The sequence below is a fragment of the Mirounga leonina genome, unplaced genomic scaffold (assembly GCF_011800145.1).
Source record: "Mirounga leonina isolate KUSES-001 unplaced genomic scaffold, KU_Mleo_1.0 Mir_151, whole genome shotgun sequence".
NCBI lineage: Eukaryota > Metazoa > Chordata > Mammalia > Carnivora > Phocidae > Mirounga > Mirounga leonina.
In genome coordinates, this window is record NW_023270377.1 from 60,597,782 (window position 1) to 60,615,059 (window position 17,278).

Here is a 17,278-nt window from a genome sequence, read left to right on the forward strand (position 1 = left end):
GGATAGGCTTCTTACTCAACATGGATAGGGACCAGCAGTCCCTGAAGGCATGCTTCTGCTTTGCCACCTGATCCCCAAATGAAACCTTGTAGAGCTGAACTCTCCCTGCCTGCCAGGATTCAGGGGGGGCAGCAAGGTGCACCTCCACAGGAACTAACAGCCCCAGCTGCTCAACTCAAATTAAAAAAAGAGTTTGGAAACATGTTCCACAGAGTGGAAGCCTTCTGGGGCATTTCTTCCAGCTGCCTCCAGCTACTGTGTTCCCAAGGAAATGGACAGGAGACTCCAGGGGAGAAGGGGCACCCCTAAGGCATCCTGAGGGATAGGGACCACAATCCACTGAAAACAGGACTAGAAATCTCCCAAAGAAAGAAAAAGACTCATAAAAGACGACTGTTTTTCCACTGGATTATGTCAGAACTTTTTTTTCTGTTAGGCACTCAATAAATACTAAATGATGCTAATTCTTCTAGCTTTTCTTGCTTTATGAGTGAAGCCGAGATTGTGAGGGTTCGTTGCTCAAAAGGCCAATAGCTAAGTGACCTGGGTTGGTGAAGAGAAACCAAATTTTCCCGGGGCAAATCTAGCCTTACTGTGCCATTAAACACCCACCCCCCTCACTCATTACACTTCAACAACAATAGTTTAGTTTTAATTTCTTTTCCTTATATTTCACAGCCCTAAGGGAAAATGTCCTGTGACAATTCTGTAACAGTAAGACAATTACTGGTGACTCAGGGCTCCCTGCTGCCTCTGCATCCTCTTGCAGCTGAGGAGCAGGCTTCCCACGTAGGAACAATTTGGCTTGTGAATTAGTAAAGTCAGAATAAAAAGAATCTTTACCTTTAAAAATGATAGAAATTCAGATGAAATTCGATGAAAATTCAGCTCAAGGACTCTGTTTCAGAACAAGAGTCAATTGTAGGCACTGGGTCCCTGAGGAAACATCTCAATTAAACCCACAAATATTTCAACTGGGAATTTACCTCTTCTGAGCCCACCACCCACATCATCCAGGAACCCTAAGAGTATCCTTTTTGACTTCTCCTCCTTATTCCTCTTTTTTTGCTATCCAACTTCTGCCTTTTTCACCTTTGCCAATGAATAGGAGAGAATAAGTAAAACTGTTCTTCTTGAGAGAAAAAACACATAAACCCTACCTTGTAACTCAAGCACTCAACCAGAGCCTAATTCAGAGTGAACATTTAGAGATGTCCTAGGGTAGAGGACATAGGCATCCCCAAATTCCCAGCAGATTGTGTTCCAAAACACTTTTGTGAATGGGTAGTTTAGAGCTTAGACAGATTTTTTCCCATAAGCATAAAGTTCTAGGGATAGGTTAAGCCCTCAGACTCAACCATAAAACTCTACTTGGCCACAAGAGTCCAATAATGCACCCAAAGTGAAAACTTTAGGTGTTACATTGCCTCCTCCTAAACAATCTTTTAAAATAGTTTCCATGAGAGAATGCATGAGAGGCGATGCCAGAAACAGATTTCCACTTACCCCAGAACCAAAATGAGCTCTTCCTACTTAAAAAAAATAAGAGGAAGGTGAAGGGGGAGGAGATTCTGGCTATACCAGAAGTAGCCCTGATGCGGCAGGTGCAGGTTTTCCAAGGAGGGTAGGATGGCACAGGAACTTCTGGGTCCCAATAATGATAACCTGAAATGCCTCTCTTTTACATAACATATGTTCTGCAATTCTTTAGTTCAAACACTTGTCTTAAGTGTTTCAAATTAGGAACTAGAAGGCAGTCACTTAAAAGGGAGCTTGGAGAAGGAAGGGATTTTTGGTTTGGGGGTCATAAATCAATCAATGAGCCAAGGAAGACCTATGTTCACCTGTGATGACACTCTTGATTTCTGTTCTTCAATTTCATGGCTGACACAATCATTGATGTTAATAAAATTCTAACTTTCAGGTTTATAGTAGCAGTTTAAATTGGGAGCAGGAAGAACGATGCTGGATTATAAGCTTCTTAAAGACTAGGATGTCCCATTTATTTCTGTATACTCCGGTCCCCTTAGTGCTTAACTCATAATTCATCGATAAATATAACTTAAGAGGGGCTTTAACTTTTCAATGTACAGTTGACCCTTGAACAACATGGGCTTGAACTGAGTGGGTCTATTTACAGGCAGATTTTTTTTTTCAGTAAACACAGTAAACTGCTATAAATGTACTTTCTCTTCCTTATGATTTTCTTAATAACATTTTCTCTTGCTTACTTTATTGTAAGAATACAGTATATAATACATGTAACATACAAAATATGTGTTAACTGACTGTTTATGTTATCTGTCAGGCTTCTGGTCAACAATAGGCTATTAGTAAGTTCTGTTTTGGGAGACTCAAAAGTTAAATACAGATTTTCAACCACAGAGGGTTGGCACCACTGCTGTCCAAGGATCGACTGTAGTCGCAAACATGTGGGCTTTGGAGTCAAAGTTCTCAGATTCAAACCATTTTCCTCCAAGGGTGCATAACCAGGGACTTTCTCCCTGGGCTTCCAGTTTTCTCCTCCGGAAAAAAAAGGGTGATGATGGTATCTACCTCAACAGGGTCACTGTAGGGATTGATGCGTTTATATTTGTGAAACACATAGCACTGTGCCTGCCACATAGTTAGCACTCAACAAATCTAAGCTATTATTATTTTTCCATCATCATTTAGCTAGCTATCCTAGATTCTGCCCCAAATTAGTTTCTCAGGGAATTTAGAAAACATGAAAGTTGATGGTATAGTAGGTTGAACTGTGGCCCCCAGAAGATTGTCCACTTGGGACCTGAGAATATGACCTCATTTGAGATAAGGGTCTTTTGCAGATATAATTAAGACAAAGGTCTTGAGATGAGATCATTCTGGATTAGGATGGGTTTTTATAAACCAATAACAAGTGTCTTTCTGGGACATGACAGAAAAGAAGACAAGGAGAGACACAGAAGAAAGCCACATGAAAATGGAGACAGAGATTAGGATTATGCTGCCACAAACCAAGGAATATCAGAAGTAACCAGAACTTGGAAAGGGCAAGGAAGGATTCTCCTCTAGAGCCTTGAGAAGGAGCATGGCTCTGCCAACATTTTGATTTTGGATCTCTGGTCTCTAGAACTGTAAGAGAATACATTTATGTTGTTTTAAGCCACCAAATTTGTGGTAATTTGCTGTGGCAGCCTTAGGAAAATAATGTACAGTTTGGGTACAGTTTGGAACAACCTAAATTTGGTGATGAAAACAAGCCTAAACATGAACTGGTAATTATCATGAGTTCTCCTTTCTTCAGCATACTCCAGGGAACCTTCTCTTTAGGAAGGGAAAATCACCGGCTTCAGGGACTGGAATGTTCGGGCCATTCTGTCCCATCCACTCCCAGCCAAAGACATTTCGGCTAGGAATCTTGAAAACATTCTGCATTTTCCACAAGGAATGAAGTGGAAGTACTCGATAAGTGGTAGGACAGTGGACAGAGTCAGCCTCTATCTGGCCCCAAAGAAATGGGCAGGCAACACAGCTCTTAGTCCTTGTCCAATAAACACACTCACACTGGTCCCCACTGCCTTTCTGACTCCTGTCTAAGGAGGTCAAAGAGGTCATTAGCCAAAGATTCCAACCTAAGGAAAGATACCTGGTTGCCAAGAGAGCAACATAATTGTATTTTTTCTCCTAACTCTATGGGTTGTTGCAATTACATATTATGAAACAGATCTCCTTTTAAATGAAAAAAAATATCCAGGTCATCTGCGAGATCCTTCTAAGCCTTTGAAATTTTAAAGGAGTCCTCAGGAGAAAGTCATCAGAGAGATGTCAAATCCACTGATGCCCAGAGAAGTGGTTTTCATTCTTTGCCTCTCTTCTAACTGCTAGAGAAAAACAGCAGCAGACAGAGCAGCGACCGTCAGGGAGGGGTGACTTTTTTTGGAGCAAAGGCCTTAGACAAGATGACACATGCTGACAGGTTCAGCAAATAGTGGATGTTGTCACAATCAGCAGATAACTTCTGTGTGTTTGTGATGTAGGAAAGACTGCGAGTCACGCAGTATTTCAAAGACAGGTCACGATTACTCCATGTGCCATCTTCTAACGTGAAGGTCAAAAGAAAGGGGAAGGTAGTCCAAAAGAGATGGAGGAAGAGCAAGGAGACCTGTGTGCGAGCAAATCAACCACATCCAGGCAGGTCTCACTTCATATTTCCTGACCATGTCCAGAGAACCTATGTAATTATCTGCTTTGTTGACATCTGAGGCTCTCACCTGACATGTAACCAGCACTTCATTAATTCCTAAGTCCTTTGTAACTTGTGAAAGTCACGTCTTCCCTGACTCAGTAAAGGGTTTCTTTTCTTCCCTTATTTTGGGAGTTTACTCAATTTATTTCCAGTAAAGAAGGCTCTAAAGGGAAGAAGCAAGTGAGGAAAGGCAAAGGAGGAAGCCACATATGGTGTTCTGGACCCCAGAATATTCTGAAATGGACCTCATTGCTTAACTGAAGGGAATTCCAGAACACCTAAAACACTCATAACCAAAGCGGGGGAGGGAATCAGAAGCCAAATGTCTTCAAAGGATTTTTGTCATTACTTGTCATTTTCTTTTCTTCATTAGGGAAGAAAATGCTGAGAGGATGAGAGAGAGAGAAAGAACCCCATGAAACACAGAGGTAAATAATCTGAGTGCCTATTTAAAATATGTAAATGCTTAATTTTTCCACTCTCCATCAAAGAGCTTTTCTGAGGAAATGTACATTTTTAGCACTCAAAATTAAAATAGTACACACACATATGTGCTTGGTCAATCCACAATACTTCATAAGAGAACTGCATGATTCTAATTGACAGGGTAATTTTTAAGTAAATTACTTGATGAGTATAAAATGCTATGCAGTATATGCAATTATGCTACATTTTAATTTTTAAACCTCTATCCTTCCTGCCCAGGAATGTCAAGTTGGCTGTTAGGACTGGGACAACGGCAAGTGTTCAGCACATAGAATCACACCAAGGATCTGCTGACTGATTATTGTTGACATTACCTAGTCCAATCTGATTCATCACTTGGGCAGGAACCAAGAGATGGTAAAAGGGCAGGAGGTTACATTAGGAGGAGAAAAAGTTTCAACCTATGTTAGGATAAGAATCCTTGTTGCCCCTAAGATCTTTTTCTAGCAATTGTCCTGTTCCTGGGGTTCACCCTGTCTGGAAGCAGGCAGTGTGGGGCTTGGTTATTTGTGTTTCAGACCTGGAAGCTTCTCCCAAGATGGAAGAAGTGAGGTGCAGAGATTACTAGAGACCAGAGACTTGGCTGGGCACAGAAGCAAGCTCAGAGGAGTCACTGAAGACGAAGTCTATTTAAACACGCAGGCACGCACACACACACACACACACACACCCCTTCTAAGCTGCCTCACATTTACACCCTATGAAATTTTTGAATGGGTGGTCTGTACACAAACATATACTTAAAAAACAGAAAGAAAAAAATATGCCCAAATAGATGATTTCTTATCAAAAGTACATATATCTTGCTAATCAGAAGCCACACCTTAATTCTGATCTTTGGGAAATTATGTGGTCCCAGTAAACAAATGATGAAAAGTAAATGATTTGTGGGCACCTGGGTGGCTCAGTCGGTTAAGCGACTGCCTTCGGCTCAGGTCATGATCCTGGAGTCCTGGGATCGAGTCCCGCGTCGGGCTCCCTGCTCGGCGGGGAGTCTGCTTCTCCCTCTGACCCTCCCCCCTCTCAAGTGTTCTCTCTCATTCTCTCTCTCAAATAAATAAATAAAATCTTTAAAAAAAAAAAAAAAGTAAATGATTTGTAAAAAATCAAAGCATACACACAAATCATCCCAGACACCATTTCTCGTTTTCTGACATATTACTGAATACAATACTGTTTTTGGTCCTGCATTCTTACATCGTTTTGAATGATCACCAGACTATTAATTTTAAAAGTCAGTCACTTTGTCTGTTCTTCTAATTGCCTGGACATGTTTTTATACTTTGGAAAAAGCAAAAAGACCAACCCTGACTTGGGCGGGAATCATTTTTGGAATAATGGTGGGTGGTTGTTCACATCTGGATTAGGTATAAACCGATAACATTATGATGATGAACAACACAGAGCCTCATCTGCATATGAATAGGCCTAATCAGAAATGCAAATTGCAATCAGGAGAAATTTTAAGGCTGTGTGATTGTGCAGATAAGGAAAGGCTAACACTTGCACTGTTAAAGGAGTTCAACGGCTGCAGCTCCACTCCGGCTTGGAGCCGCCCAGAGTCTTCCTCTGAATGAGTAACAGGGAGGGTATGAACCTCTTAATTTGCAGCCTGGCCAGGACCGAGCTCCCTGATTGCTTCGTTTTCGGTAACTAGAGGCTTAAGCAGCCAAACAGCAGCCCGACTCTGATGAGAGACAAACAACCAAACCTCTTGTACAAACCCCTAATGAAGACATACAATAGAAAATATACTGGCATTTAAATGCCCTCCAAACAGACCTCTTTCAGCACAATGTCCCATTGAGATGGAAATCGGGGGACGGAGAGAAGGTCTTATGACTGATGCACTTTTCTGATATTTTTTTAGTGCTGCTCTGAGGGGATATGAAAATATAATACAGTTTTTCATCCCCAAATTTTCCTGAATACTCGAGAAAGATTCAAACAAACAAAATGACCAGATGTGATTATATAATTAAAAAGAAAACACCAGTAATTAGGCAGATTACTTAATCCAAAACTGCATTTTTAGTCCTCTTGTGCAAAGCACAATAAACAAGTATCTCAGAAAAATCAGAGTACTGAAAATATATGCAATGGTTACAACACGGTCCTATTTTTCCTCGGGATACGCGGTCTTTCAGGAACATCCATCCTCTTTCCTCCTCGACTTCCCCTATTTTCCCCCAAAAGAAATACATTTTACAACCAGGCTTTCTCAGGTTTGGCCAGAAATTGTTTACGAACGATTTATTATCCCTCTTAACCAACCTCTTTCACAAAGAACTAATGAGCCAAGAGCGCCATCTTGTGTCCTACCTTGGAATCTTAAAAAGCGTTTTCACAGGATGCATGTCAAAGAGCGGAGGGTCTCCATCCCCCAGTTCAATAGCTGTGATCCCCAAGGACCAGACGTCACACCGAGCGTCATAGGAAGAGTCATACTGCTGCTCACAAGCAATGACCTATCAGACAAAAGCAAAACACATCAACCCCACTGCCACCTCAGATGTCCTAAAAGACCCTTGGACCATCTTAGCCCCCGCTTAGTTCCCTTGGTTACACTGATATTGAATTCCAGTGATAGTAAGGTATGTGTTATCTAGACCTTATTTGTGTGTGACTGATTTATCATCTGGGTGTTCATTAACTTTTTAAAATGTGTCCTTTCAGTACAATAAACATACATTGAACCCTCTAGGTACCAAGCATAGTGCAAGGGGAGACACAAGGGTGCATACCTCACTGAGCTCGCTCTGACATCCCTTAAGGAAAGGCTTTGTCTGCATCCTTCACCTCATTACCAGCTGCTGAATTCAACAGCAAGGAACAGCTGCTTGCAAAGATGTTTGTTTCCTGCACAAAATCCCCAGGAGTGTGGCCAATTGAGCAGAAAGATGTTTGAAGACTGGAAGACTGATGTGGTTAACATAAAATAGGAACCATTCCCTTCCATCCCTTTTTTCTAAGAACATCTGCCCCCTCCACCAACCCCAACAACTGGTTTGTATTTCAGTAGCAGCTGCTTCTTCTGCTATTGGCTTGACTGGGTACAAGGGCAACAGAACCAGAACATGCCCCTGGGTTTTTCCCTGGTTTGGGGAACATGGAACCCTGTGGGGAAATCTCTTTCCATCAACTTTTTGAGTCAGGAAAAGCCCCTCCACTCTGACTTGTGGCTATCACAGTGGGGCTGGAAGAAGGTTGGGGTAGACCAGAGAATGCGGAAGAACCAGGTGTCCCTATTTGACCTGAAATCGGCCTCCTCAACCAAGGATGACCCTTGGCTACAGGCAGGTAGGAAACTCTGTACTGCTCCAAACAGCCTATGAGGCAGACAAGCGACATCCCCGAAGAGCACTGGGGGGCCAGAGTGACAGGCCTGCCTGCCCTGATACGCCACCAGAAGCTATTTGGCTTTGATTCTGAGTAAGATGGGTCAACTGGCCATGAAGAGCAGAGTGACAGATTTGGCTTACCTGTTAGCAGGATCACTCTGGCTGGTGTGCTGAGGATACATTAAAATGGGACATGAGTAGAAGAAGCAAAACCAGTTTAAAATGCTACTACAAGAATACAAACTGCAGACAGTGAGAAATAATCAGACTGATTATGTAATTTTGAGGGCAGAGCCAACTAGATTTGCTGACTGGAGCTTATGAGAAAGAGGAGTTGAAGACGAGTCCACAGTTTTTGACTGAGCAATTCCAGAATGGAACTGGTATTTGATGAGATGGGGAAAACAGGAGGAGAAACAGCTTCGGGTTGAAAGGCAGGAGCTCCATTTAGGTAGGACATGTTAAGTCTGAGATGCCAGTGAGAATTCCAGATGGAGTTCATTTTAGCCAGGTGAGTCTTGTACCTGACTAATGACCTGGAGAATAAACGTGTGTTGTTTTAAGCCTCACATGTGCAATACTATAGTTTGCAGTGACAGAAAACTATTATATCTCCTCTTGGCCAGACCCACTTAATTGGACTTGCAATGACAAATATGCCTACCATCTTGCCTGAGACCTGGTGCTTTTGCTCCTATAATTGCCCTCTACCCTTATCTTCTGGTTTCTGAACTGAAGTATGCCTTTTCATATTCCTACATCCCTGGCCTGATACCAGCCCTATTCTCTGAATAGACTAACCTGCCATAGAATATCCTGCCATTTTAACACGTGATTTTCAAACGTGCATTCAAACTAAAGTTCAAATAATTCCAACTTCAGAAGCAGAAGCCATTGCATAGCCCCCAAAGACCTCCCTTTCATACCCCAAGCAGGTGAGGAACACTGCTATTTTTAAAGATCTCCAAAGAAGGCTATTCAACAGCTTCCCTTTCAGAAATGACATTTCTAAACATGTGGAACAAACATAACTTTAGACCTGTCAATCAGCAAATAGTTCACCATTCTTACACGTTCCTATGAGGGAAAGAAAAATAAGACTCTGTCCTTCTCCAACAAAAGCTACGGCCAATTAAAATTTGAAGTGAGCCTATAGTAAGTAAATGACAAACCACGTCCACTCTAAATGTCCTAAGACAATATGTACTAGCATATCCAATAAAGGATATGGGCTCCAAATGCTTGGGATATTAGAGGGAGACCATGCCAGGGGAAGCAAGACAACAGAAAGTCTCTAGTGCCCAAAGTCCACACCTTCTGGGAAGAAATTCAAATCAACTTCTAGCCATTTTGGATGGGACACAGAAGGCAATTCCAAGAACCCATCCAAATGTGGGAATGGAGATATCCTAATGTTTCGCAGGTGCAGGCATAAAATATTCAAAACATTTATCTGGTTTCAACTTCTCTTTACAGACCTTATCTTCAGTTCTGTCTGACTAATAGAAAAGTTTCTCTTGGCCAAATTCTCCTCCCAAAACTTAGTCTGTAATTCGACAAAGAACTTAAGATCAGCTTTCCAAAGAAGTTTACAGAAAATTTTGCTACTAAAATAATTCACAAATAATTACTGAGTACCCATGAGTCAGGCATGGTACCAGGTCCTAGGGAGAGAAAGCTAAATTCACTCTGAATTTTCTCTTCATAATCTTTTTTTTTTTTTTTTTTTTTAGATTTTATTTATTTATTTATTAGAGAGTGAGCGAGAGAGAAACAGCATGAGAGGGGGGAAGGTCAGAGGGAGAAACAGGCTCCCCACTGAGCCGGGAGCCCGATGTGGGGCTCGATCCCAGGACTCTGGGATCATGACCTGAGCCGAAGGCAGTCGCTCAACCGACTGAGCCACCCAGGCGCCCCTCTCTTCATAATCTTCTATGAGGTAGGTGCTCTCATCACTTTGCATAGGTGTGGAAACTAAAGCATAGGGCAGTTAAATAGCTTCCCCATGGCCCATAGCTAGTCATTGTAAGGGTCAGAATTTGAAACCAGGCAGAGACAAGTAAACAAATCATTATAATATGGCAAGTGTTCTACACAATAAAGGTTATGTTCAAAGAATGGCTGAATTATCAGCTTCTGCCCTCATATTTTGAATAAATTTAACCACGTTTCTTGAGATTTTTGTCACTTAAATTCCCATCCCCTCAGAAGGAGTCTCTTTCAGGACCGATCTTTCACAGAAGTAAAAGACCCTTTATGTGGGCTACATGTGTGATGGGATTCATAGACGCACCCTAAGAGGATGCATCACAACTGAGGTCAACACATCCTGGATTCCTTATCTATCCAACACCAAAATCTACAACTATTTCTTTTTTTTTTATTAACATAATGTATTATTTGTTTCAGGGGTACAGTTCTGTGATTCAACAGTCTTGCACACTTCACAGTGCTCACCATAGCACATACCCTCCCCAATGTCTATCACTCAGCCACCCCATCCCTCCTACCCCCCACCACTCCAGCAACCCTCAGTTTGTTTCCTGAGATAAAGAGTCTCTTATGGTTTGTCTCCCTCTCTGGTTTCGTCTTGTTTCATTTTTCCCTCCCTTCCCCTATGATACTCTGTCTTGTTTCTCAAATTCCTCATATCAGTGAGATCATATAATACTTGTCTTTCTCTGATTGACTTATTTCACTTAGCATAATACCCTCTAGTTCCATCCACGTTGTTGCAAATGGTAAGGTTTCAAATTTTTGATGGCTGCATAATATTCCATTGAATACATATATCACATCTTCTTTATCCACTCATCTGTTGATGGACATCATGGCTCTTTCCATAGTTTGGCTATTGTGAACATTGCTGCTATAAACATTGGGGTGCAGGTGCCCCTTCAGATCACTACATTTGTATCTTTGGGGTAAATACCCAGTAGTGCAATTGCTGGGTCATAGGGCAGCTCTATTTTCAACTTTTTGAGGAATCTCCATACTGTTTTCCAGAGTGGCTGCACCAGCTTGCATTCCCACCAACAGTGTAAGAGGGTTCCCCTTTCTCCACATCCTCGCCAACATCTGTCGTTTCCTGACTTGTTAATTTTAGCCATTCTGACTGGTGTGAGGTGGTATCACATTATGGTTTTGATTTGTATTTCCCTGAGGCTGAGTGATATTGAGCACTTTTTCATGTGTCTGTTGGCCACTTGGATGTCTTCTTTGCAGAAATGTCTGTTCATGTCTTCTACCCATTTCTTGATTGGATTATTTGTTCTTTGGGTGTTGAGTTTGATAAGTTCTTTATAGATTTTGGATACTAGCCCTTTATCTGATATGTCATTTGCATCTACAACTATTTCTTAAGGAGAAGTAATCCTATTCTTCTTAGCACAGTATTCTCCTTATTTCAAGGTAAAATAAAGCTGAGTTAAGAATGCTTAGATGGTCTATTGGTCTTTGGTTCTCTTGCCCCTAGGAGAAGGCAACCTTTCAAACAGCTCTCTGAATCAGATGTTCTGGTACTCTCCTAAGAAAAGGAGACTGGCAATGGCAAATAAGTATACTGTGCTGAGACCAAGTTTCCCAGGTTCTGTTAAGTCATGTTAAAGGGGTAGAGAGAGACAGGGTGAGATGGCACGGACTCAGGCCCAGGACCCCAAACACTTCATTGTCTCATACCTCTCCACCTCACCTCACTATCACCACACCAAGGAGGAGACATGCCCAAGGCAAGTGTATACACTCCTTGACCTCAAGCCTTTGCTTCAATCACAGGAGTATAAATGATGTTGGTGGCAGTGGAATAGGGAGGACAGAGTAGGCGTAAAAGAGAGCTCAAGGGAAGACCTGTAGGACTTAATATGGAGATGGATTTAATATGGGAGGTTAGGGAAAGGGACACACCCAGAAAGACTGACTTTTTGATCCTGGGTGATCAGGAGAATGATGGTGCCATCAGGGATGTCAGGAGGAGAAGTCAGTTTGGCAGGCAGTATGACAAGTTCAAACTGGGTCTGAATTCTACCCCTCACCAGATGTAGAAAAATCGCTTGTACTCTTGGGAGCTCACTTTTTTCTCACATGTAAATGCAGTAACAAAAGCAAAATTCTATTAAGATCAGAAGCAGAATATATACTAAAGGGTAATGATAAAATACATGTTTTCAGTGACTAATTTTATATTACAGTAAATATATCTTACATTTCAGAACTCTATAGGTTTAAATCTTCCTATTGTTAGTTGCCAACACAACTTGTCAAAATTTGTAGTTTTAATACATAGTTATAAATACCAGAAGCAGATACCAGGTTGTTTATCATGAACTCTAACAAATTTGTGTATCTATCTTAATCAAGTGTTGTGAATTGAAAACCTGCTAATAAATGTCAATTTTATAAAGTATGGATTCTCCAAAGTTGATTTTAAGTCCCACAGCATGTTGGAGGTTGAGATGAAGAGGATGTGCCTTCTGGAATATTCTATGAGACGTGTATGGACTGTTACAAAATGTTTAGTGTACCTGGCAAAGGCTAAGAGCATAGCATTAAATGAGTCAAAACAGAGATAGGGTCCTAGTGCAGTAATTGCTAGTGGCCTAATGGCTCCAAGATTAAAATATTCTCTGAGTCTCAATGAAGTTTCCGAGGTATATAAAGCCCTACATACTTCTGCATAGACGCCTTTAACAATCCTCAAGTCTCTGGCATATCAGTGAGTGTTTATACTGTTTCTGAGTTTTAATAAATAGTTTTATCCACTTGGTGTTAATCTACTATTAACCTCATCATTTTTTTTTTTTTATGTTTTAAAGGGGCCAGAGCCTTGATGATCTCACCAAAGTTACCCCTGAAGTAAACATAAGTAACCCAGGGTAAGGATTATGTCTTATCTTTCTTCCCTCCCTGTCCACATCAATTTGTGGCACACTTCAGAGAAGCTGTGTTGAAAAATCTTCAGATTGGAATCAGAAAGTCTGAACTCCATTATTTACCAGCTGAGTGCCTTTGAGCAAGTCCCTTGAAAACTCTGAGCTGAGGCTTCTTTAGGTATAGGGCTCTCACTTTCTACATTTATAAAACGGAAAGGTGGGAATGAATGATCTCTGCTATCCCTTCCAGCTCTTATACTCTTATGGCTTTACACTTTCCAAATAAGTGATTTTGGGGTTGATCTCAGAGAGGATAACCTCTCCATGCAAATTAGCTAGAGCGAACAGATTATTCTGGGGTGTGAACCGGAAGGCTGAAACCTTAGAGATTTTATTGCCAATATTTTGTAAAGGGTCTTAAGGTCTATGAAAAGATGCTGGTTGCTGTGATAATGCCTCTGTTAGGGAAGATGAGCTTCAACGACAGAGCACTTGTTTGGATGCTGGTTAATGGAGCATGTCCAGATTCCTACCTTGAAATGAGAACTTACAGCTTTTCTGGTACACTTAGACTACACTGCTGCTTATTTTAGGAAGAGGAAACACACTAATGCTTGGATTACTAGCATTATCTGTGTGTTAGCAGCCACAGTGCCCAATGGCAATAGCTATTTTACCCGGAGGTGGGCTTGAGCCTCCCAAATGTCGGTCATTACCACCTTGGCTGCCAAAAACTTTTCTTTCTGGAAGGGCATGAGAACAAGAAATGTGTTCACTAACCGTTTAGCTCTACTGGTCTTTGGAGCAAAGGCTAGCGGTCAACCCTCTTTGTTAGGGCAGTTCTCCTTAGCCTTCTTCAGGCTAACGAATTCCAAAGTTCCAGACTCTCTAACCCTGCCTTGTCATTCCTTCCAGCCCCACAGAGGGAGCACCTCCTCCACTCTCATGAAGGAGTTCAGGGGGTAAAACTGTACCCACAACTTGATAACACAACTGCTTTGACACATATCATCTCCTGGTCCACCGTTGGGCATGGTCGGCTGATTTCTGTTGAGGACGGGTGACCCTTTCCTCAGTTACCAGGGGAACGGCAGAGAAAAAACCACTCAGTAGCTCTTGGATTGTAGAAAAAGTTTGTAGCTCTGGCTGGTGAAAGAAAATCCCAGAGCCAGGCATTTTCATTCTGGTTTTGCCATTCCCTTACTGGATTACTTTAGCAAATGACCTAATATCCCTACATCTCTTCTTCCCATGCAAACCAAGCAACCCCTTCTCTGGGCCTTGTCTGATTCACTGATTATGAAAATGCTGGTTACCCAGCTTTTTCTGTGGTATCAAAAGTTAATTGTAGATATCATTGCATCACTGATATATGGGTAATATCTATTTTGTTTACTTCTTTAACCCTTTTTGCATTTTCTAAATTGTCTAGAGGGACCATGAATTATTTCTATAACAAAAGCAAATGTTGTCTGTTTTTTGTCTTGAAAATGTAAATAGTATTGAAAAGTTTGCCTTAATTTTCAAGGATGTCTTTCGTTCCTCCAGAGCATTTATTTGCTGTTGGGATTTTTCATCAACCAGTTGGAAGGTTAAAAGTAGTGTCAGTCATGAAACGAGGTACCCGTGAGATTAAAGAAATTCCCTTCCCAACAATATCCCTTTCTATTGTAAGCACAAGGCTACAGGGAGTACTTTCACTTTCTTAGGCCACCACCATCCCATGAAATGCCCCAAGATTATAGTTTCATTTCAGCCTTGACTAAGAGTAGGGCTTGCTGATTAAGCTCTGAAGATAGAGGTAAGATCCACTTTCTATCTCTTGCAAAAAGACGTGGGCTATAGGAACCTGAGGGAACAAAACAGTCTCTCCTCATCTCAGGTCTTCACTATCTAAAAAGAACACCTGTATTAGATGTAAAGGGGTTAAAAGACAGTAACATATGAGCTCCTGCATTCAGAAAACCTAGATTTCTCCAACAAGATATTTAACTTAAACCATTTATCAAATTATATATCAAAGTGCTGCTGGGCTGAAATCTTTTTCAATAATGTGATTTTAACCAATACTTTCAAGCAAGTAGTATTATAGGAGCACCATCTAACATAAGGAAAAATATTTTTTACTCTTATAAAAAATAGCTTATCAAACTTAAAAAATAATAGATGTTATTCAGACTATCTCATTTTCCCACTAATATTTTAAAATGTCATTAAATATGCAGTTAGGTTTGCCTTATATGTTCTGATTTCTCACCTTAATAGAATTGATTGTGTGATCCAAAATTATAATCAAAGCTCGAAATTAAAATTTCACTCAAGTACACAGGCAAAATGTTATTTCAAGAGCTAAATTCAGCTTTAAAATCAGCAAGGCAAATAGACCTAAAGCTATGAATCCTTGCCTGACCTTGAGCCCAAAAATGCAGTCAACACACTGGCAAATAAGATGGGCTGAGAGGTAGGCAGGCAAATAGGATTCCTAATTTTGCTTATGTAATTTATGCAGCATAATTGGTATATGTTACTGATCTTAAAGATTTCTAAAACAGAACTTCTCTGGAACTGGAAGTTGCAGTTATAAATATTCCAATGGCAAATATTATTCATCAGTTTCACATACAAGCATCTTAAAGTGTTACAAGCTGAGATACTGAATAAACATATGAAGGCTCTTCCCTTGGGTGAAATATAACTTCAAGGGAGGATATATTTGAGATTTGCTTGAATATTTTTGCAAAGGGGAGGTGGACTAGAAGAACTGAAATTGATAGGGTTGGGTTTTTTGGGGGGGGTTCTTTCAGAAAACTCAAGGCTAGACTTGAACCTATATTTTGTATACTGAGAAATTGCCAAAAATGGTTTATATTATCTTTATGAAATTCAGGAAGTTCTCTAATTAAAATATAATGTTCTATAAGGCTTTTCTCAGGATTGCTAACATTCAACTTATACCTTTAGAGAAATAAAACAAGGTTCAAATTAATGCCTACACAATACCAACTTCCCACCATGGTAGTGGAGGTTAGAGGTGGACTGGTTTTGGGTTTGAGGCCAGCACACAACACTGATTTTTGCACTTAAATTCCCCAAAGCCCCAGGAATGTGTAACTTATTCTTATTTATGTGATAAGCCCCATACTCAAACTCAGGACCAATATTCACAGAACTCTTTTGTGAAAGGTAAATTAGTGTGCCCACATTCTTCTATGTGTCCTTAGTACTCAAAAGGTTCTGAATCCATGTAAGGATACCGAGAAGACAGTATCTGTGAACCAGGAGGCTAGCAGGCCTCACCAGATACTGAAGCTGCTAACACGCTGATTTTGGACTTCCAGCCTTTAGAACTGTGAGAAATAAATGTTGTTTAATTTAAAAAAGAAAAAAGGCTCTAAAGGAGCACATTTGCTTGAAAACCCAAGATAACCCCACTGCCCTCCCCTGCTGCAGCAGCTTTCCCCACTAGAAATGGATGCTAGAAGGGATCTTAGGATTCATTCAACCCCCTTGGAAACTTAAGTCCCAGAGCTGGGGGTGGGGATGTGACTTGTCCAGAGTTACACAGCTGGTTTGTGGCCATACCAGGAGCAAGCTCCATGGTTCCCCCACTATCCTCCTGAGTGAGGCATCTCCTGGGAATTCTAATTAAACAGGGAATGCTAGGTCATTGCCAAAGAGATTTCATGTACCATAAGCCACAGCCACAGGAACTTCCATTCTGTGAGCATGTAAGCACACTCTCCACTTAAGTAGGTGGATTTACTGCCACGTCTCACTTCCTTGCTGCCCCTTCCCTTTACCAGCTAATGCTCCATTTCTACCAGAGTTCAGTTAAGGAAATAATGAGTAGCAGTTATATAGTTCAGTTCATTTTACAGCTTGCTAGGTCAGGTTTAATTACCCCAGTGAGGAAACAGATTCAGAAAGGTTAAGAAACTTGCCCAAAGTCACACAGCTAGTAGGTAACAGAATTGAAGCATGAGCCCACAATAAGAAACTAATGGAGGGGGGTAGTTTTCTCCTCCATAATACATCTGAAAAATAGGAAGGGAAGCAAATCAAATAGAATATCTGAATGCTCCAACGTAGGCATACCTCTTTATTTGCAAGTTGTCTCTGGATTCTATCCTCTCACAGACTGATGTCACCATGCAAACCAGGATGCCCTTGGGAATGTCATACATTCCTACCAGATAGTCATTTCCTTTAACCTTCTAAGACTAAAGAAGGTGTGGAAAAAACCTGGGACATAATACAGTGCCACAAATACTAGTCTCCCCACACCCCACCTGCTCCTGCCTCACTCCCACCCCAAGGCTCCTCTGGGATCCCATTCCGAAGGCTGAATACCCTCC

General features: G+C 41.1%; 1 protein-coding gene across 1 annotated transcript in view; it reads right to left on the reverse strand.

Annotated features, from left to right (window-relative positions):
• Positions 1-17,278, reverse strand: part of MYO3B (myosin IIIB) — a 394,690-nt gene that overhangs the window by 350,071 nt on the left and 27,341 nt on the right. The window contains exon 7 of the mRNA XM_035008358.1: positions 7,037-7,182. Within this exon, the coding sequence (XP_034864249.1) occupies positions 7,037-7,182 (146 nt within the window). The remainder of the gene's footprint in view (positions 1-7,036; positions 7,183-17,278) is intronic.